Here is a 21,528-nt window from a genome sequence, read left to right as displayed (position 1 = left end):
AGTGTATGCACGTTTGAACTTGTGGGGCCTGATCTGATATGGATTCTCAAGCAAAACCTGAGAACCACCTTGCAACAGTGACACCCTTCCAATAACTCGTCTAAAAATGCTATGAGATTAAAGATAGAATTCACCAGTGTGTACAGCTACAAATCTGAACGAATGTGAATGTGTCGAATGATGGACACCTGTCTCAGTTCATCAACTACCGGAGAGACCAGCCCAGTTACCACACCAAAGGGCGGTGTGTGTGTGTGTGTGTGTGTGTGTGTGTGCGTGCGTGTGTGCATGTGTGTGTGTGTGTGTGTGTGTGTGTGTGTGTGTGTGTGTCTGTCTCCATGTGTGTGCTGGAGCAGTTATGTCAGACCCCTGGGATGTGAGAAGGATGAGGTGAGGCGTCAGACAGCTGCTAAATGGGGAACAGTCCCAGAACAACACGTATGTGCTGCACACTGCTCCTCCGTGACGCCCACCATCTCTGGTGGGCGTCACCGGAGGTGGAGGTTGGGTTACTCTGGGTTCTCTGGGGGTTTCCACGCCAGTTAAAATCCCGCTCAGTACCTGGACGGGTGGATTATGTGGAGGAATGCCATAGAATTTGTCCGAAACAAAACGGAAGCAACAAATGTAAACGTGCCAAATCAGACGTTTTCTTCAACAACAAATTTAATTATGCTTGTAAAAATCACCTTCAAGTCACATTGCATTTCCTCAAAATAAATCTTCCCTCATCGGCCGAAGTTTCGCAGCATTTTACCTCCACATTTTAGTTCTTAATACAAACATCATCATTATGTTATTGTAAAATAATAGGCTTCTAGGACTAGGACATAAACAATCAGAGGATGGCATTCTTTGAGACAAAATGAAAGCTTTGGAAGTGAGAGCGGGCGAGTGATGAAACATCCATCATCTTCAGGCATCGTGATCGTGGAATGCTTTGATCCCGGACTGGGAGGCCAACCGTCGGGGGACAGAAAGCGGAGAGGGACGGAGGGAGGAAACGAGGAGGAAGGGAGGAATAAAGCAGCGCGACTTGAGGACGACTGGAAGCTCTAGAGTGACAGACGGTGAGAACTCTGCCGGGCCGAGAGAGAGGGAGAGAGAGAGAGAGAGAGAGAGAGAGAGAGAGAGAGAGAGAGAGATCTTCTCGGTCAAACCCAAGGATTGTGTGTGTGTGTGTATGTGTGTGTGTGTGTGTGTGTGTGTGTGTGTGTGTGTATTGTGCGCGCGTGCGTGCGTGTGTGCGTTAGGGTCAAAAAGCCAGGGCTGCTGGGTGTGTCTGGCTTCACATGGTCGAGCCGGAGATGCCGATGGGGTCTGGGCATTTGGGTGTGGCTGATATATTTTGGGCAGTGCAAAAGGAGACAGTTGGAGGAGTTGTGTGTCAGTAAATGTCCTGGGAAATGTTTCACTAAACTGCCCACTCAACACATCGGACGCTACAGTGAATGGGGAATCGCAGCATAGCGTTCCAGCGTGGTCAAGGGCCATGTTTCTTTCGGTCAAATATGGCGCTGGGATATGTGATGATTTTCCCGTCACCCTGCACAGACTTTGCAACGCGCCGCGTTTGGCGCTACACTCGCGAGCGCGTCGGCGGCGCAGAGGAGACAAAGTGTATTCGCTGGGAGTAGATCAGGTCGGCCACGTACAGCCCCAGGTTGATGAAGGAGAACACCGCCACCACGACCTTACTATCCCACGGGCACTTTCCCCGCGGGCACGACGAGGGTCGCCACGGAGACCCGTATTTGGCGTCGAAACAAAACACGGTCCATGCCACCGACGCGCTCAGGTAGAGCAGCACCGCCAGGAGCGTGTACACAACCACGAAGCGCTCGAAGGGCACGCAGCGCACCACCGCCGTCCGGCCGCACACCGTCAGCATGACCACCAGCGTGGTCAAGGCGAAACAGAGGGCGTAGACGACGACGCAGTAGATGGTGGCGGCGTAGCGGGAATACTCGCTGCCGTTGGCCAGGGCGCCGAAGACAACGCAGGCCACGAAGCCCTGGACTACTTTGAGGATGCCGGAGACGGTGGCCATGTAGCCCACCACGGCCTGGCCCGGTTTGGCTCGGGACAGGACCACCTCCGCCCCGTAGGCCAGGGTGGCGGCGATGGAGCAGATTGTGACGGCGATGCGGAAGTTTCGGACCTCACAGCCGGCGTACGGGCACTCGGAGCTGACGAAGAAGAGGGGGTAGACCACGGAGGCGGTCACGTACCTGCGGGTGGAGACACAGAAAGGGAGGGTATTGATGCCATGCCAAAAAACAACCCCAAACAGAAACACAGGAAGAAACCTTGCGCCATGGGTTTCAGTTTTTAGTGAAATAGGGTGGGAAGATGTTTACACAAGCACAGAAGATTAACCGGGGTTATTCACCGGAACAAAGCCTTACATGAGTGTTGCCAGGGCCGCGAAGGCCACGGTGAGGTTGTCCCAGGACACGGGCAGGCAGCCGTAGAGACGCGTGGCGTCCAAGAAGAACACGAGAGTGGACACGGCGAAGCAGAAGCACCACACCGCCATGCAGAACACGCCATAGGAACCGCTGTAGCCGGCGCTGTGGATCACCATGGCGACCGCCGCGCACCCCAGAGTTAACTGGCAGAGGCGGGCGGCGCCGAGAGGGGAGAAAACCGCCCTCCTGTTGAGGAACCGGCCGCCTTGGGGATCCATGTCGGCGCCGGAGGTTCCGTCGGCGGGCAGCGGGCGATCAGTACTTTGCGGAGAGAGAGAGAGAGAGAGAGAGAGAGAGGGAAAGAGAGAGAGAGAGAAAGACGGGTTCCTCCCGAGCCTCCCCCGGTGTTAACGGTTTAGAAATAGACGAGCCTGAGCTCCAAAGGCGTTGAGACGATGCCTCCGTTTAGTTGTCTCTGGTCATTCACATCCCGTTGTTCCTGGTCACGTCTCAGAGAACGGAGCCAGTGTTGGAGCCTTCATCCCTCAACCTCCAAGGCTGGTGCGCCTTGTTGTGTTGTGTCCAAGTGACCCCGCGTTGAAAGCGGTGCGGCTCTTCAGAGTGTGTCTGGACGGGATGTGTATTTATGAGATTATATATTATTGTCTGGATATGGGGCGAGTGGAGGGTTTACCGTTCCGCCGACGCCCCCCCACCTCCCGTCTCTCCAAGTTGCCGGTGACTGAATATTTTCTTTTCGGGCTATTCTCGTGTCAGTGAGTCAGAGCGTGACACGGACGAAATGTGTCACAACTTTTGCAAGTCACTGAAGTCGAACTCTGAGTGCCGATATAAGCTTGTAACCTTTTCCGGGCATTGGCCGAACGCAGTTAATCACGATTCATTCAGAAAAATTGCAGATTATCCGCCCCACATAAAAACAGCTTTGCAGTTTTTCCCCCCGGTTCCAGCCTCATGCTCCTGCAATTTAAATCTTGGCCGGTTGAGTGTTGAAGTGTCGTCCTCACGAGAATAGATGGAACCAGCAGGTACGACTTGAACGTTATCCAGCCCAAAGGAGCAGAAGTGAGGAGCCCGGCCCGGGTCAGAGTCCGCTCATCCAGTGATCGCCGCCGTGGTTCGTTCCCCGTGAGTCGCCCATTCACGGCCTCAAAGCCCAGGGCGAGCGTTTAGAAGCTGCCACTCGATCTCCCCTGGCTGGCTGACACTCTCCTTCCTGACACTTGCTCTGCCTCCGATATGTGAGCGACCATGGGCGGCCGGTGGGACCAGAAAGCAAAAGTTATTTAGATCCTAGGGCTGGGCCTTCATGGAGGGGGGTGGTGAGTGTCTGTGTCCGCCGGAGGGGAGGGGAGGGAATGTGTGGGTCAAGAATGCAGCAGGCATCCCAAGACCCCCGGGTTAGGGATATGAGCTCTCCTTGGGACGTACACTAGGTGAAACGTTAAAGAAGCAAACACACCCCGTTCCACTCAAATGGATGTGCTCTCCATGTTTTAAGTCGATATTGCCATCTACAGGTGGGTTTTCAAAAGGGCCTGCGGACCCCCTGTGGGATGTCTGGTCTGTGTGAATTGGTTGCTGCGTTGGACGTGACTGAAGTGTCCCATGGTATTTGCACACTGTTGAATTGGGAAATCGTCAATTTTCGGTTATTTAGACAAGAGAAACAAAAGCAAACAACAAAAGACAAAAGCGAACCAAGCTTGAATCTAATGCCATTTTAAATACAGTTTAAGGGTTAGAGGCATGAGTCTGTATGAATTATGTGGGGCCATATTTTCAAATTCCCAATTGGTGACATTGCAAAACTGACACGAGCTGTTGTAAGTGTCAACACTGGTTTAACTTTGTCAGTATCTATGAATTTTCAGCAGCAGTTCCATTTTTTTTGTCAACTCACAACAGCATTATTGTACAGAGATAGTTGCACTTAGACCGCAACATAAGCCACAGCACTATGTACAATTATGCAACCGATTGTACGGATGGACTTGAGTGAGTATATATCTAATCAGATCAAAAGTACTTAATTACTTGGTATGTCCACGCAAACGGATTTATTCTACTAATTACTTTAGATATTTATTCTAACCCGAGTCCTCCAGCAGAGGGCGCTGTAATGTGCAGTAAAATCAATTCTGCTCCCGTTTATGGCTTTGAATAAACTAAAAGTTAAAATAAAATAATTTAAAATAATTTAAATACAACAAAAATAATATTGATAATAAAAAAAAATAATAATTATGATGATGATGATGAGGATTATTATTATTATTAATAATAATAATAATAATAATAATAATAATAATAACAAATGAGGAAATAACACCGTGAAAGATCATATTGGAAGCAAAAAGGTTTGCAACTAGAGCATTATAGTAGGCTTATATATATATATCTCCTTTTGTTTGAAATTAGTAGCGGGATTATGACTCCTCACCTGGAAATCATTACATGTGATTATAAAATTATTAATGTGATCATTTTATCATCACAAAAGAAAGATATAAATCCTGATTTGAGCCACAATACATCCTTCCCTTGCACCGCAGTAAACGTTTGTACCTCCAAGGATAACAATATCAACATTGAAAACAGCACGGATCATAATTCTCCAAGCACCCCCCTCCTCCCGACTGGTACCCAGTCCTTTATTCCAGCATCAAAGCCTCTTGGGCAGTTGGAAGTGATTCATTTGGGAGGAGCGTGGGGGGGCATGATGGGATACGTGAGGTTGGAAAAGACAAGTGGATGGAATGCACTCCCCCCCAAGACACAGAAAGAGAGATAGCGGCCCCCCTCCCGCTCTGTCCCGGGGCCCTTTGAAGCCTCTTCCACTGAGAGGGGAAGACGGTACACTGTCGATGGCACGTAGAATGGCGTCCCGCTGCTTGTTTTCTACTGATGCCCCTCTGTTTGTGGCTGGTTGTGTCACAGCGTGTGCACTCTTGAGATCAAAGTGGTCACCATGAGTCCAGAGCGGCACCTGAAAAATGTTCAGCCCCCTCGTTAAACCCCCTTGACCGCACCGCCGGCAGCTGAGTGGATAAAAGGCGCGGCAAAAATAGACTCCTTTTCACAGGAAAACACCCCCTCGACATTATATTCAGATTTCTTATTATATAACCCATCGTAGCTGGCAAACAATACTGCATATACAGTGCATTTGTAGTGAGTCCCAGTACCATAGCACTTGTGGTTACCTTTCGTTTGCGACAAAAACGTGGATTTACGCAAGAAATTGATCATATCAATTTCAATTTGATATCAATTCCTCCCAGAAAATGTACAATATAAATGTATTGCTTACTCTTGACTTCAATTTGCTGTATATATAGACATGACCTTTGACCTCCAAGTTTAGAGAATGTTTCAAATGAAAAATGTAAAGACTGAGCTGATTTCTAATGTGAAAGGAATCCAGCCTGGTGTTTAATAGGTGAAATAACAGACGGTGTGTGTTGGTCATTAACAAACAGGACTCGTACTTTTACCTGTGCATAGTGGGACAGGTGAGTGCGTGCCCCCCCCCCCCCCCAGGGTCTGTATATAGATGGGTACACATATCTAATTTAAACTACTTTTCTGACCACCATTGGAGGGTTTAAAATCAAATTAAATCAGAGAGTATTGAATTGTGATCTTGTGGCAGGGTGTTACCATTACCAATCAAACAAAGATGCTCAAATCAAATGAGATAACCTGAGCCCCTCTCTTCATTCTCTTTTCTCACTACAGTACAAAGTACTTAAATGTGGGATGGATACTGAGAAGTATGCAGATCTAAATCACAGTCAGTGCATCGTTTTGGATACAGGATTAAATACATTATGCATCGTAAAATTGGCAACAATTAACAAAACATGACTTACACCATTGAAGTCCATGAAAAAAAAATCTACAACAGCGCATCAGTTACTGTCAAAAAAATACTTTTTGGATCTGGATTTTGAGAAGGTTGCCCGATTCCCAATTAAACAGTAAAGGGCAATGAACTGCCCAATCATTGGCTTGTTAAACTCCAAGATCATGTGCCAAGATATTCATAGACAAGTTCAATTATTTCCGAGTCCGAGAAGCATTGAAAATATCCACTTTTTATTTCTTTATTTATCGGCTCACATTTCAAGAACTTGTTGAACAGATACATTCTGGCTCATTCCTTGATAAATGAAATACTCTGCCATTACAAATTTAAGGATGAAATCAAACAAAGAACGCAGCGGCGGTCTTGTTAGGTAGCTGTTGTGGTCAGTCTCTCGGTTGACGAGCGGAAGTCTTACTTCTTTCCTGTGGAGAGAACAGATGACCAAATAGAACTGAAAACATTATAAATATTGTGGGGCACTCTCTCCATACCAAACGGTGGACGAGAATTAAACATCATGTCCCGGCAAAACAAATCAACGCGCTCCCAACTGTTGCGCAATTTTACATTAAATATTGTGTGAATGTAGCTTTAATAATCCAATCCATCAAAAAAACTAGATGCATAATTGATTTTTAAAAAGTAGGAAAAAGGGTATTCAAGTATATTAATACCTTTTATCACTGCCAATAAAACTTCAGTGTCCTAAACCTGAAACTGATCCAAAATATTACTGCTCAATAGTATTCACCGTTACTCTGGCATCATTAGAATATAACGGACGACATTTAATCTGCTGTTTTCTCTGTCGCAACATCCAACGTGCAAAATCCAAAGATTAAGCTGTTTTTCTTTTAACATCTGACCTATCCAATAAGGCTCTCGCTAGCAGACCTGTGAATGGGCGTTATATCACTTCTTCTAAGGAAGGGGTGAGCCATTTTTCAACCCAGGATTTATCAAAATGTTCAACCCAGGACTTATTAAAATGTTGGTTACCATCATATATAACTGTTCGTAGCACAACCTCTCAAAACGCTGAGCAGAGGGTTTCTCAACAGTGAAGTGTTCAGCGAGGACGTGCTACAAACAGTTCTAAATCACAGGCATTCACAAACATTTTAATAAGTTCCCGATTGAAAGATGGCAGACCTTCCCTCTTAAATCTGCCCCTTCATGACATACATCCTCCTCCGTGTTCTCTATACAACAGAGAGGATCCGTTCCCCGTTTAATCCGAGACATTAATCTACAAGAGGAGTTCCCCGATCCCCAATATGCGACGTGCGGGACATGTTTTTGTTCAAACTAACAACTAACTCTCATCGCCTCTCCAAGAGCGGGACGAGTACAACACAAACAACTGAAAACAACACTACTACTAACTTAATCCACAACAACCTGAAGTTATGACAGTTACGTCTCTCCCTGTCACACCGTCACCGTTATCATCCAGGACCATAAGAGGAAACAGATTCTCAGGATTTTGTCTTGAGTTTTGTCTGACTTTTTTTGGGATTTTGATCTGAGGATTTTGTTTGAGTTGTGTAGCCACTTGGTGAAATCAAGAAACCAACAAGAAACGGAGCGGCACCGGAATGCCAGAAGGTCACCAGACAGACGATTGGCTCTGCAGGGCACGTCACTTCCAATAAGACATGCTAGCCACACCATACCTTCCTTGGGGGATGAACGGGCACTGTGTGTGTGTGTGTGTGTGTGTGTGTGTGTGTGTGTGTGTGTGTGTGTGTGTATTCTACACGGCACAGTATGCGTATCTGTGTGTGTGTGTGTGTGTTCTCTGCTCACTTCCTCACATGGATTCTATAATTCTACTTTTAGTCTTTCGCTTCTCAAGTCCTTTACTTTTAACTTTCGTCATGAAAGAGAAAGTGGCCACAACAGTACAAGAGAAGCACATGCACATTGCAAGACAAAAATAGTGGCGTCCTGGTCCCCAAGTACTGTGCACACACACACACACACGCACACACACACACACAGACACACAGACACACACACAGACACACACACAGACACACACACAGACACACACACAGACACACACACAGACACACAGACACACAGACACACACACACGTGAGAAAACACAGGGAAAGAAAGAGGAGAGCTGGGCAGCGAGAGAGAGAGAGAGAGAGAGACAAAGATCAATTCTAAACAAAAGCATTCACAGTGCCACCACGAGAACCAAAACAATAGAGCAACAGAGGAGCTCTGGGCCTCAAAACCGCAGGAGCTGGTTCTGTCAGATGTGTCCCAGAACAAGGCTCTCCAACTGGGCCCGGTTTGTAGTGGTCCCTGGACTGAAGGGGGGTGGGTGAATATTACCATCCTGAACTAATTGGCTCCCCCTAAAATGCATCCTTATCTTCTGACTCATCAAGAGCTTGACTTTCATAAGACCACTTCCTATTGACTGGCGGTTTTGGGGTTTTGCGCATGTGTGTCAGTGTTTATTACAGCATGGCATGGGTGACAAGAAACCTTCTTCAGATTTCCTTCACAAGATGAACATAAACAACAGCAATAATACGACAAACGTAGACGAATGGGTTTGACTGGGTAGAGTAGAGAGGATGAACTGCTCCACCACACACGCGACAGACTTTAGTTTCCAGCCCAGTGACTTACCTGGAAGCTTCAGCCATTTGGGGACCTTGCCAGGGGCCGGTGTGGCACGTTGGGGGGGCTGGCAGCTCTCAGAGGGGTCCTGATCATCCCGTCTCACCCTCCGGGTTTCCATGGCCGGCTCTGGAGGGGAGAGGCCGTCCTCGGCGGCCAGAGAGCTGGACGAGGCATTCGGGGACCTGGGCATGCAGCTACAGGCAACGGGGGGAAGAGATGGAGAACACAGATCCTTCATCAAGCATTCACAATGCTGAAGTATTTCTCAGAATCAGTTTCTTCACGAGATTTCCGACATTTGAAAAGCATGAGGAGGTTGATGTTAGGATGACCTTGTTGAAGACACTATTTGCAACAAGTGTGTGTGTGTGTGTGTGTGGGGGGGGGGGGGGGGGTCACTCTTGGGCTGGAAAATGTTGTGGACGTGTAGGAAATGAGGGTATGAGGGGGGCACCTGCTGTTTAAAGCCGAACCTCAAAGGAATTCCAGTGATGACAACATTGCAAGACAAAAATAGTGGCGTCCTGGTGTCCAAGTACTGCGCGCGCACACACACACACACACACACACACACACACACACACACACACACACACACACACACACACACACACACACACACACACACACACACACACACACACACACACACACACACACACACACATACCTAGCAATGGATTCATTTGCCTGAGAGGCAGATACACTGGAGTTGAGATGCTCCTTCTGTAGGTAATGATCTACAGAGAAAACAGATACACATTGCTGAACCTTATTCCTTTGTATCACACTTTGCAAAAAGGTAAAACAACATGGATTTCCCATTGACATGGGGGAAGAGGAAAATAAGTACCTGTCTTTACATCGGAGCTAAAGTACACCAGTGCACCGGGGAACAGGTCGGCCTACAAACAGATAGAAAGAAAACAAATACATAAAAAATATCCCAAAACAAATTGAAATGTACACATATTAAAAAACGTTTCCAAACACTCATTGCGCAGGGATTTAAGCCGGCAACCAATGTTCTTTGAACCCGACCACAAATTGTACCACCATCAAATAGTTAGTGAAAACACTTTCACCCCTGGAGCACAACACAGCACACCAATGAAAGGCGTACCAGCTATAATAGGACTGGTGGGAGGAGAGATGTGAAACCTTACAATTATGAGGGCAGAAACACAGACAGGCAGGCTGGCAAGCAAGCAACGTCTGTTACCAGTCGAATTGGGAAAACACAGTGTCATCTCCCCGACGCACATGCACTTATTCAAAGACTCAAAAACAGAAAGGCATCGCGGGACAGGGTCAGAGTCGGTGTCAGTAGCATCGGTCATCCTTGTATCTGCCATCCTGGCTCCCACTCTCTGGCTCCGCTCTGGCCTGGTCAGTAGCTAAAATGGGACAGGCTGGCCTAATTGCTATTATTACACCCCTCTGAGCAGGAAACAAAGTGTTTCAGTGAAATGACAGGCTCCCTCTGGCAATAGCACTAATATTTGGGGAGAAATTAGGTAAGGGACAAGACTGGTCAGTGAGTGTGTGTGTGTGTGTGTGTGTGCGTGTGTGTGTGTGTGTGTGTGCGTGTTTGTGTTGTGTGAGTGGATAAATGTGAACGAGGTAGGGAAAGGCAGACTGAGGGCAGATGGGACTTTGATGGGAGAGAGGGGAGAGGGGTTCTAGAGGGGGAGAGACAGTTGAGGGAGGGGAGGGGATGCCTAGAATCAAAGGGCTTCTGGGGTGGGAAACATTCCTTTCCTGACATGACACACAGTGATTAAAGATCTCCTGTGTGTGTTTGTGTGTGTGTGTGTGTGTGTGTGTGTGTGTGTGTGTGTGTGTGTGCGCGCGCGCGAAGAGAAAATGTGTGCGTGAGGGACGGGGAGACTGAGGTTTTGTGTCAGCACACTCCCTCTATTTGACACAATATGATTAATGTGAATATAAAAATTCTCCTGATATTTAAAGAAACATAAAAAGGAAGAAAGTCTCAAAGAAAATCACACACACACGTCCATGCAGCATGACACAAAATGATTAAAGATTTTGTTTTTGTGCTTTAACGCTTTCAAGTCCCTTAACGATGTGGACAAGGAGGGGGTGCAGATGGGATGGGGCACCAGAAAGGGTCGGAGGGAACAGAGAGAGAGAGAGAGAGAGAGAGAGAGAGAGAGAGAGAGAGAGAGAGAGAGAGAGAGAGAGAGAGAGAGAGAGAGAGAGAGAGAGAGATTTGGATTTAGGGGTGGGGGGTGCTCCAGAAGAAAAAGGACAGAGCGGCAGGGTTGGGGTACAGGAGAGGGCTACGAGAGAAGGGCAGTGGAGGGCTGATTCCAAAGTGAGGGCGGAGGTGTTACAAGGAACCGCCTTGGAACCAGACAAATACATACACATGGTATAAGGCAGGTGCACACACTGCACAGCACACAGTGTCTCAGTCACCCCAAATCAGTTAGTACCGCTACTAAGTCTATGAGGATGCACATGGGGTCCAATAATGTCGATATCTGTCGGGAGATTATATTTTTTATTGATTTGATTGTCGGCATCAGATATACGCAAATAAAAACACTCTGGGTAAGCCTCTCCACCCAGTCCAAATGGATCAACAGTGTTTACACGTGTGTGTGTGTGTGTCTGCGTGGGCGTGCGTGTGCGCTTTCCTTTGGATCTCCTAACTCTTAACAGTTTGGTTGTTAAAATAGCCCGGAACTTGAAGGCAGCGCAGCACGGAGGCTGTCCGATGCCGTGCGTGCGTGTATGTGCGTTCCTGCCAGTGTGGAGATCAAAGCGGGGCCTGTATTAACCCCATGTGCCAGGCTGGGAAGAATCAAGCCCAGCTGGGGTCAAGGACAGTGGGGAAGGGGAACAAGTGCGAGAGGCTAGGGGGGGAAAGAGGGGAGAACGAAGGGAATGTGGCGGGGCTTTGAATTAGATGCTTGGATCAGTACTCCCTGCCCACTATGGAGTGTGTGTGTGTGCGTGTGTGTGCGCGTGCGTGCGTGTGCGTATGTATGTGTGTATGTATGTTTGTATGTATGTCTGTATGTATGTGTGTGTGTGTGTGTGTGTGTGTGCGTGCGTGCGTGCGTGTGCGTGTGTGTGTGTGTTGACAGTTCAAACCACTGAGAGGCAACAAAGCAGGAAAGACTGTTTCTGACATGGGGAACAAAATGGTCGTTCCTTGTCGTTGTTTTTCCTATTATTTGCGGCTTGTGGAGTATTACTCTGATGTGGTTTTCCTTAGTCAAGTCAATCTGTTCATTAAAGCGATCTGGAAACAGTCTGGCACACTGATGGAACTCAGCGTTGTGAGGGTTTCAGGGCGCTTACCTGGAAAAGTGTAGCGGATGGGTCATTCAGGATTGTTTTTGGTGGCGTGATAACTGAAAGAGGGTTTGTTTCCGTGAGTACGGGTATAAAAACATAAAATTTACTCAAAATTCTTCCTGTTCATGATAAATGGTAATGTTGTTGTTTTGGGTATATTAAGAACATGCTGGTCTTAAAAAAAGTCTGCTAATTGCTGCAAATCAGCATGCTAAATTCTTGGTTTTAATAATGAATTCCAAATCCCAAGTAAATGGTTTGCGGTGAAAGGTGATTTGAGATTTAATCATGTGCCTAAGAGGCTGGACAACGGGGTGGGAGAAATCAAATAAAACAATCGCAATGATTGGACAGGATGAGTTCAAATACACCATTATATGCCTTCCACTAATTGCATGCTATATTGAGGATTTAAAATATTGTATTGTTTTGAAATACAATTTAGTACTCACACAAGTTGAAGGGAATCTGGGGATTTTCCAAGTAACTCTTCACAAAATTCCTAACGGCAGCAACTGGACACCGATAAACACAAACAAATACACCATTGTGTAAGAATTTAAGATTCTGAGGTGCATAGTTCATTTTCCAAAAGGAATTCCCCCTTAGATTTAGTGCAGTTACCATTATAGCTGAATGAGGTATAATACCTAGAATTATAAAACTATCTCTATCTTCTGGTCTGCCTCTGGTGTGGCTTCAGCTGTAAACCGCAAGAAGCTTTAACATTGCAGCCATACCTGTGGCGAAGGCAGCTGACATGAACGTGCACTCTGGCTCCGCACGGAGCGTAAAAACATACCTGTTTCCAAAGGCCTGAAGAATCCTTGGAGAACATGTCGGTCTGGAAACTGGACCCTCAGGACCACCTGGAGGTACACGGTGGCAGTAGGGGGTTTATTACGTACACATTTACTCACGAATGATGTCGCACACCGTCATGACGAGGATGATCATACACCAATAGTTGCCACTCACTTTCGGATATCTCTCGATCTTCTCTTTCATCTGGGCCTCCCTCAGAGCTTTGGTCATTAGGGGAGTCTCTTCCAAAAGCCTCCTAGAGCGAGGGATGAGAGAGAGAGAGAGAGAGAGAGAGAGAGAGAGAGAGAGAGAGAGAGAGAGAGAGAGAGAGAGAGAGAGAGAGAGAGAGAGAGAGAGAGAGAGAGAGAGAGAGAGAGAGAGAGAGAGAGAGAGAGAGAGAGAGCAGACAATAAAAAGAGATTAAAACAGTCATGTATTAAATATCCACTAATAAAGGCTTAGTATTGTTCTAACGGGGAAAGAAAATACATTTGGAAGCAATCACATTTGTCTGCTGCTGTCATTGGTTATGTCAATGTTCGGTCCGTGAAGACCATAAAGAACTTTAACTCATTTGATGACAGGACAAATTAGATCACACAAGGCAGGCTCTGCATTTTCTGTTTTGCCCTGCTGTGCTGATCTTTCCAGTTTGTATGTAACCACTCCAAGACTCCGACTGGGCAAGAACGTTTTTCATCGTCTTGCAGTAGTTGTATGAAAGTGATGAAAGTAAGACGCTGTCAAATTGTGATACACAATGTTTTAGTTAAAATGCTCATCAGAATAAATGACCTACAGATTCTCACAATGTAAGGCCAGAACATTTTTGATATATTTACTATATTTGAGGTAAGCACATATCCTGATATATAATCCACATGTACAGAGCTCATCTCGATAACAGCCGCAACATATCCAGGGCTGAGTGCCACACTGAGGTGTTAACTGCCAAAACGTCCATTCAGACTCGCCCAAACCCCTCTCCTACTCTTGCGTCGCCCTCAATTAACCTCTCATTCTTCAGCTGGGCGAAGCGCTTCCGAATATCATCCACGGTCACTTCAAAGAACTCGTCTGGCAGCTCCCGATAGTCGTCTTGGTGCTGAGCCGTGTGATCCAGGTGGTAGACCAGAGGTTCTCTCACCACCGGCTGCCGGGTGAAACACAGTGGAGGGGTGAGCACATGCAGATATAAACGCAGAATGTTTGTCCGTCGGTGGAGAAAGTGAACTTATTTTGCGATTTTTGTCAAAATGCATATCTTTGTAGGAAATACGACCAGCTCCAAGGAATTGCAGTGAGGACGGTTGATGCTATGGTGGAATATCATAAAAAGAATACAAGTTGATACCAGACTTAAATAGAGTATCAGCATCTGAGATCGAACACGCCTGATAAGAAAAGAAGAAACAGAAGTTTCTGCTTTTCTATTTATTTATTTTAAGACGGATGCATGTTGGCCCTAAATGGATCATGATCTCTAAATTGATTATAGTGTAAGTCAATCATCATGCTCCAGAAACCCCAAATGAATGCGCAAAGACGGTCGTAAAGAAAATACTGTTCTGTAAAACAAATGGATCCAATTGGTTCTCGTAATGGCTCATACTTAATAAGTTTAAGACTTGGAATCGGTAACAGCACTTATATTGCTGCATAGCTACAAAAAAAAAAAAAAAAAAGATTTTGCAGAGGGCAAAATCCAGACAGCTGGGATCTTCAGCAGGCTTTACCTCCAAAAAATCCTCTCTCTTTTCCATGTATTCATGCTGCCGGTTGGCAGGGCTGACATGAGCCTGCGCCAGAGGGATAAACAAGCAGGCGTTACTCTTAGTCACTTTATCTATCCTTCTATCTCAGCACCAATCTATTGCTACCGACCTTGGCATTAGCACTATGGCTGGGTTTGGCCTTCTTGGCTTTGGGTGAGCCTCCTGCTGCACCCATCAATGATGGAGATGACGATGACACTGCGACCACTGCTCCAGGACCTCCCAATCGCTGGCCTCCTCCAGAGAAGGGAATGAAGGCAGCTGAGGGAGGAGAGGGCGAAGACGTTTGATTGGGGGAGTGGAGTCCTGATGGTCCTGCTCTCTCTCTATCCTCCACTGGTGATATTCTAGCTGCGCTTTCCCTGGACTGGGAAACATCAGGGGGGCTGGGAGCAGGCTCAGGTAAGGTCTCCGCAGGCTGATCTTGGATGGCAGTATGATTTGGTGCCCTGACTGCTGATGTGTCAGGTCGGGGGACAGCGGGATCAGGGTGCTTTGTGGGGCGTGGTGTGCTTTCCTTAGCAACCAATGTAGTTGGCATCGCAGACGTTTCAACTGCATCTGCACCGTCATCCTCTCCTGATGGTTTGTTCTTTTTGAGTAGGAACCTGAAGTGGTGGGATCGGGGGATAATTTAATTTGCATGTAAAGCCTAAATATTTAAATTGAGTGAGATATATACACACACACACACACACACACACACACACACACACACACACACACACACACACACACACACACACACATATATATATATATAAATAAATAAACGTACCTGACAATGGCACTTCCACCCGTGAGTCCCAAAGATTTCAGTGTTGCCTTTTTTAGTGCTTCTTCTCCACCCACCTGCAATCGACAGACACACACACACACACACACACACACACACACACACACACACACACACACACACTCTAATACAAGTCTCTTGCCTGAATCATTCACTTTCCGCGCAAAAATAGGAAATGTAGAGTCAAAGCACAATAACATACCTCATCTCTCATGTAAACACACACTGGAGTTAATCCTGACTGGTCCAACTCTCTGATGAAGGAATAGAATCATAAAGAGAAGGGGATCAAAATGCAGGGGTCAACAATTTGCCCCCTCAATTTGCCTCCAACGTTGTCCAATAGTGACCATAAGACTGAGGAAATGACGTTCCATCATTTATTGGATTCCATTTTACATTAAAAGACACAACAGATCGGTGACACATGTAGGACATATTTGCACAATACCATATAAAACTAATGGAACCATAAATGTTTCATTATTGTTTGGTCTTTAAGTGAAAATCAAAGCTCTTCCTCCTTGCACTTTTTTAGCTTCACATCTTTTAGAGTATAAATTCCAGGGTTGAGTAATATTCGTGTCTGGGAAGTTTCACTTCCATGAACGATCATTACATGTGGAATGACGTAATCTAATAGAGATTAAATGAGGTTTAGACAGATGCACATGCAGCTGGGAACATATAGAGCAGCTCTTGGAAAACACTACTGATTCTAACAGCTGTGTGTGCGAGGGTGTGTGTATGCGGGAGTGTGTGTGTGAGTGTGTGTGTGTGTGTGTGTGTGTGTGTGTGTGTGTGTGTGTTTGTTTAAGGGGGCAGTAGAAGAAAAGTGTGAAGTGAAATTTGTCATTACTTTACTGGTTTCTGTTTTGAGGAATTCAAATCAAACACCCTTGCTCTGTTATACAGTATGTACGCTTGTTTTCCACATGAAAATGGGAATACAAATAAATAATGCTAAATTTACTTCTCCTGTCAGGGTTAATACTGGCATTATGAAATGAAATTTCAGGTCTTTGAAGTACTTCTTTAAGCACTAGTTTTTATTTTCAAGGACTTTGCACAAACAAAACTAAAAATATATTTATAATCTCAGTCTCAAGTGTCTTATTTATATTAGTATATCTATTATAACATATCTTGATATATGCAGTTGATCCATATATATTATAATCTCACTGTCATCTTCTATTTTAAGTGTCTATTTCTATTTCCAACCATGCTGGATTAAATGTATTGAATAACCTATGTTGTGAAAGCGATTCTGGAAAAATTGTATTACATTACTATTTGAATAACAAAACCAGGGGGAATATCACAGGTCAATCATGAAGTTTTTTTTTTTCAAGGACTTTTCAAGCATTTCAGCACAAAAGGAGCTATTTTCAAGGTATTCCAGTACTTACATTTCTGAGGACAAAACATCCCCCTGACCTGGTAGGAACCCTGTCCTGTATACCCTCAATATCAATGGAACTAGAAACATACACTCACAAACCTGGTCTCTGGAAAATGTGTGAGAAGTTCCCACAGACTCTGTCCACAGGAGAAAGTGCCCTGTAGTCGAGAACCATCCTGCATCTGAAGTGCAATACGCACCTGAAGCACAAAGGCATGCATGCACACGCACGTATGCACACACACACACACACACACACACACACACACACAAACCAGAAGAAGAGGAGCTTACTGTGACCATTTTCAGATAGTTGTTTGTGGTTGTTTTCTAATCACAAAGAAAGGTATTTTTTATTCTCCACAAGCTGAAAATGTGTCAAATCTCTGTCTCATTCTCTGTCAATATCTATACAATATTTTAGGTAGTAATGTTTTCTTGTACAGAGAATGCACGCTGGCCCATTGGCAAAACAGGGGAGGCAAAATGGATGCCTACGATGTGTTGCCACCAAAACATGCTTATAAAATCCTCCCCACCAAGTTGGACTAGTGAAAGGGGCGATGGAGTGGGTCTGTGTATCTGTGTGTGGGTTTGTGTTCCATGGATGTGCAGCAAGAGTGTGAATATGTGTTTAAGTATGTGAAACCTGGGAGGTACCGACAGTCACCATCCATCCCACAAGAACAACAGATCAAATCCAGCAGTGGTTTAAGTGGTTTGTATATGATAGAGTGGTCACAGGAAACCACAGCTTTGCCACATCTGATTTTCTGCAAACAAAATACATGATGGGGAACTCATTTACATCTGTAGGTGACACGTAATTTACTGATTTTGACAATGCAAAGCTGTGAATTATCTGGAAAAATGTACTTGATATTGATCAATATGAATTGATAAAACATTAACATTTCAAAGTTCCTTCTTCAGTTTATCTTATAGGAGTAGCAGAAATGTATATTTGAATTGATTCTTCCTAATGTGTGTATTATAATAAATATACAAATTCTGTCTATAACACTCACACACACAGTTTTTCAACAAACCTGGCTGTCAGCTGTAGGCTGTTTTCTTGTACCTGGCACCATTTCCAGTTTGGCATTGTTGGGCAAGCTGGCAAACCTCCACTGTAGTGTTAGGTCCAGAACATTCCTCTGAAACCTGTCAAAGGCATTGGCAATGGATAGACAGGACAAGGAAACAATAGCAGTCAGATGATACAGCACAAACACCTCACATCACATTTGTACTATTTTTCAGGAAAGATGACAGGTTAACCCCCCCCCCCCCCACACACACACACACACACACACTTCTATACGCACCTTGACACTGCACAACAAATTTTGACATAAACCACATGCACATACATCGGAACCACATTCAACATATGACAAAGTGCACAACTGGAAGGTGTCAACAAATCTGAGCTTCATGGAAAAATACAGGAGCTCAGGGTCAACGTTCATTAGTGGTTGTTGGTGGTCTTGTCATCCAGGGTTTTTTTTTATGATTTTGTTTTTGGGAAAATGTCCATGATTCTTGTGTTTTTCCTCTCAATTGTATAAAATAAGTTAGAAATGGTATGAAATGTGTGAAGTCAATTCTTTGTGAATGAATTAGGTGTAAATTAAATGACCAACATAAAATATTAATTGCAACAGTTATCTTTAGAAAAACAAGGTATTCACTAAAAGTAAACTGTTTACTCAGTGAAAATAAGACAGATCCCTGTGGGCTACTACACGCAGGGTATCTGCGGGTATCAGATTGTTAAATTTGATACTTTTAAAGTCTGTTTTAAGACAAATAATCTCTCTCTTATTAAAATATTGCAGGTATGTACTTTATATTAGGTACAGGGCAGAGGGGTAAGTAGTATCAGGTAGAAATGGGATAGGTTATAGAGATGATTCTATCAACTGTTATTATCACAGCTTCCTTTAGGTCAGGCAGTAAGGTAAGAGATTAGGAACTGTGATATATCAATAAAAAATGTCCATAAAAGTCAGGGACAGTGTAACATCCGAACTTAATTGGATTTTTTTTGGGGTACGTAATCTTCTTATAAAGGAGTGTCATGATGGTTATGAACTCCCCATCGACGACACTGCAGGTAACAACAAGCTAACTGTTACTCACTTCAAACCGTGATCGTCGGGGTTAAATCCATGCTTGTTGCAGACGTCCTCCAGCACCTGGGGAGAAAGAAAGGAGGAAGGTTGTCGCCATTGTGGCTATTCTTTCGGCAGTATTAAGCTCGCTGTCGTCCCATGAGAAAAAGAAAAACGGATGACTGGTCACTAGCTAAGACCAGCTAACGTTAACGCTGAGATGAGTTTACACACGTCTACAAGTGAGCAAATTAACTTGCCGGCGTAGATTTGCTCGGTAAAAAAAGGTCGCGATGTGTAAGACACGGATCACCTGTAATAGCGGTGTGTTTTGGGAGACCTTAACGGTCTGTCTTCGTCCATTCGGAGTGAGTACTGTCACAGCTGTAGTGCTGGCTGCCATGGCGGTGTGACGTCACTGTGTTTATTTCAATAACCTTTATTGACAACGTTATGGACGCGAGGCAAATGAAGTGAAATACCGCGTTGTGAGTGAAACTCTGTGTACTATAATTATATGACATAGTATATTATAAATACTATAACTATATTATATACTATATAATACAAACAATACTATATAACTATATAATATACTATTTTATATAAACTATATATACTGTATAACTATATTTAATATTAATTATTCGAGTTGAAGAGCTTAAGAGCATTTTTCATATATATTTGAAACAATGCAAGACGAACTATCTCAAATAGTAATAGAGGTCTTTCTATGTCTTATGTAGTTAAAATATAAGGATTGTATTTATAATGTTACATATATATGACATTTATATATATAAATGTATACACGCAGTATATATATATACACATATATACACTGTAACATATACAATATATATACTGTATATATGTACATATATACTTGTATACCTCTATAGATACAGTATATGCATATATTATATATACAGTATATACATATATTATATACACAGTGTATATATGTACAGTACATACATACATACATGCATACATGCATACATACATACATGCATACATACATACACACACAGTATATGAAGAGTGAGAGGATGTGACTGTGCGTGTGTGAGGGGTGGGGGGGGGGGGGGGGGGACTGAGAGTTCTCAGTACTTCTGGGGAAATTGCCACCGTCTGAAAAAATAAACAACCTGTTTCCTTCCTTGCTCAACTGAGTTGCAACTTCAAATATAACCCTCGGTGGAGTTAAAGTGTAAAATTGTATAAAGGCCTCAACATCCGGTGGCAACAGTTTGTTTTGTGAAACATTTTAAAGTATATCTTCAATCACAAAGACAGTCCTACCTATTGATCGATGGTGAAGGAGAAACAAGTAATGAATTCTATCCATGTACTTCAAGCAAGCAGTAAGATTCTGGAGAATTCCAGCTCTGATCAGTCAGATAAAACCTCAATGCCATGGCTGCACATCACCATTCGGGAAAAGAGCCCATAGTGCCAAAATATGAGAGAGCAGCTGCAAGAGTCTGAGCATAGGGCTCGCATGCAAGGTTACCACGGTTAAAATAAATTGGGTCACGGTCAATAATCCTATAAAATGTTAAACTATCTATAGAAATAAAACGCTGTCACACTGCAAGGTCGATGGTGCAGAGACCATTTATGCCAAAGCCACAGAACGGGTCCGGCATTTCTGTACATCAAAAAAGAAACACTTTGTAAAAAATAAAACATAAATCAAGCAACAAAAAAACAACAAACATAAATCGACCACATCAATTTAAGATTGCTCACTGTGATAATGTGTGACACAAAAAATAGGACTTGCGTGCGAACTCTGATTCCCTAACATTTAATATGTTGGGGGTAAACTGCAGGAGAAGGCCGCTTGCATTTGAAGCAGGGCTTCACCTGTGGCGGATCCTTCCGGGGGACATGTTCCGGGACCTCCCAGGTTGGGACCGGCACCTATTTGATTGGATCCGGCACCTCCACAATCTGCGGGGCTGTGGCTCGAGCCGCGAGCTCAGATTTCCCCGTTTCTCTATAGAAAACAAATAGAAATAGTGTGTTTTTAGATGATTATGTTTTAGGGCCGTAGCCTACTCAGAATTTTGTCAGTCGAATCGGATTCGCACCTGTCTCCCTCTCCGACGGTACAAGACGACGCGGCGCCAGAAGGGCGTGTTTTCATTTCACGTCTCCTTACGGAACGAAACGCGTGGGTATGGAACTAAAGCGTGCGTAACGGCAACACTTTTCCCCCCGTGCCCCGTCCCCACACCGTTTTAATTGTTTTACTTGGAGGAACGGGGCACGGTGTTCCGTGTTGCTCTCCGCCGATCGGGGTGCACGGAGAGCCGTGTCCGGGTCCGTGTCAGGACGCGGATG

General features: G+C 44.7%; 2 protein-coding genes across 2 annotated transcripts; both read right to left on the bottom strand.

Moving 5' to 3' along the window:
• Positions 1 to 712: 712 nt before the first annotated feature.
• Positions 713 to 3,655, bottom strand: LOC307229136 (myeloid-associated differentiation marker-like protein 2). The gene is made up of 2 exons (XM_079999036.1): positions 2,409 to 3,655; positions 713 to 2,231 (listed from the first exon to the last, which is right to left on the bottom strand). Exons 1-2 carry the CDS (start codon positions 2,687 to 2,689, stop codon positions 1,580 to 1,582), a joined length of 933 nt encoding a protein of 310 aa, XP_079855162.1. The 5' UTR covers positions 2,690 to 3,655; the 3' UTR covers positions 713 to 1,579.
• Positions 3,656 to 6,522: 2,867 nt separating this feature from the next.
• On the bottom strand, positions 6,523 to 19,585 carry aspscr1 (ASPSCR1 tether for SLC2A4, UBX domain containing). The gene is made up of 17 exons (XM_079999019.1): positions 19,490 to 19,585; positions 19,205 to 19,260; positions 18,109 to 18,223; positions 17,159 to 17,259; positions 15,857 to 15,908; positions 15,637 to 15,710; positions 14,968 to 15,466; positions 14,820 to 14,882; positions 14,097 to 14,236; positions 13,258 to 13,339; positions 13,082 to 13,148; positions 12,732 to 12,794; positions 12,283 to 12,335; positions 9,803 to 9,854; positions 9,620 to 9,689; positions 8,956 to 9,143; positions 6,523 to 6,725 (listed from the first exon to the last, which is right to left on the bottom strand). The coding sequence occupies exons 1-17, from the start codon at positions 19,577 to 19,579 to the stop codon at positions 6,715 to 6,717; spliced, it is 1,776 nt and encodes a 591-aa protein (XP_079855145.1). The 5' UTR covers positions 19,580 to 19,585; the 3' UTR covers positions 6,523 to 6,714.
• Between the last annotated feature and the right edge of the window lie 1,943 nt (positions 19,586 to 21,528).

The sequence above is a fragment of the Zeus faber genome (genome assembly GCF_960531495.2).
Source record: "Zeus faber genome assembly, chromosome: 4".
Taxonomy (NCBI): Eukaryota; Metazoa; Chordata; class Actinopteri; order Zeiformes; family Zeidae; genus Zeus; species Zeus faber.
This window is presented reverse-complemented; position numbering and strand designations above follow the sequence as displayed.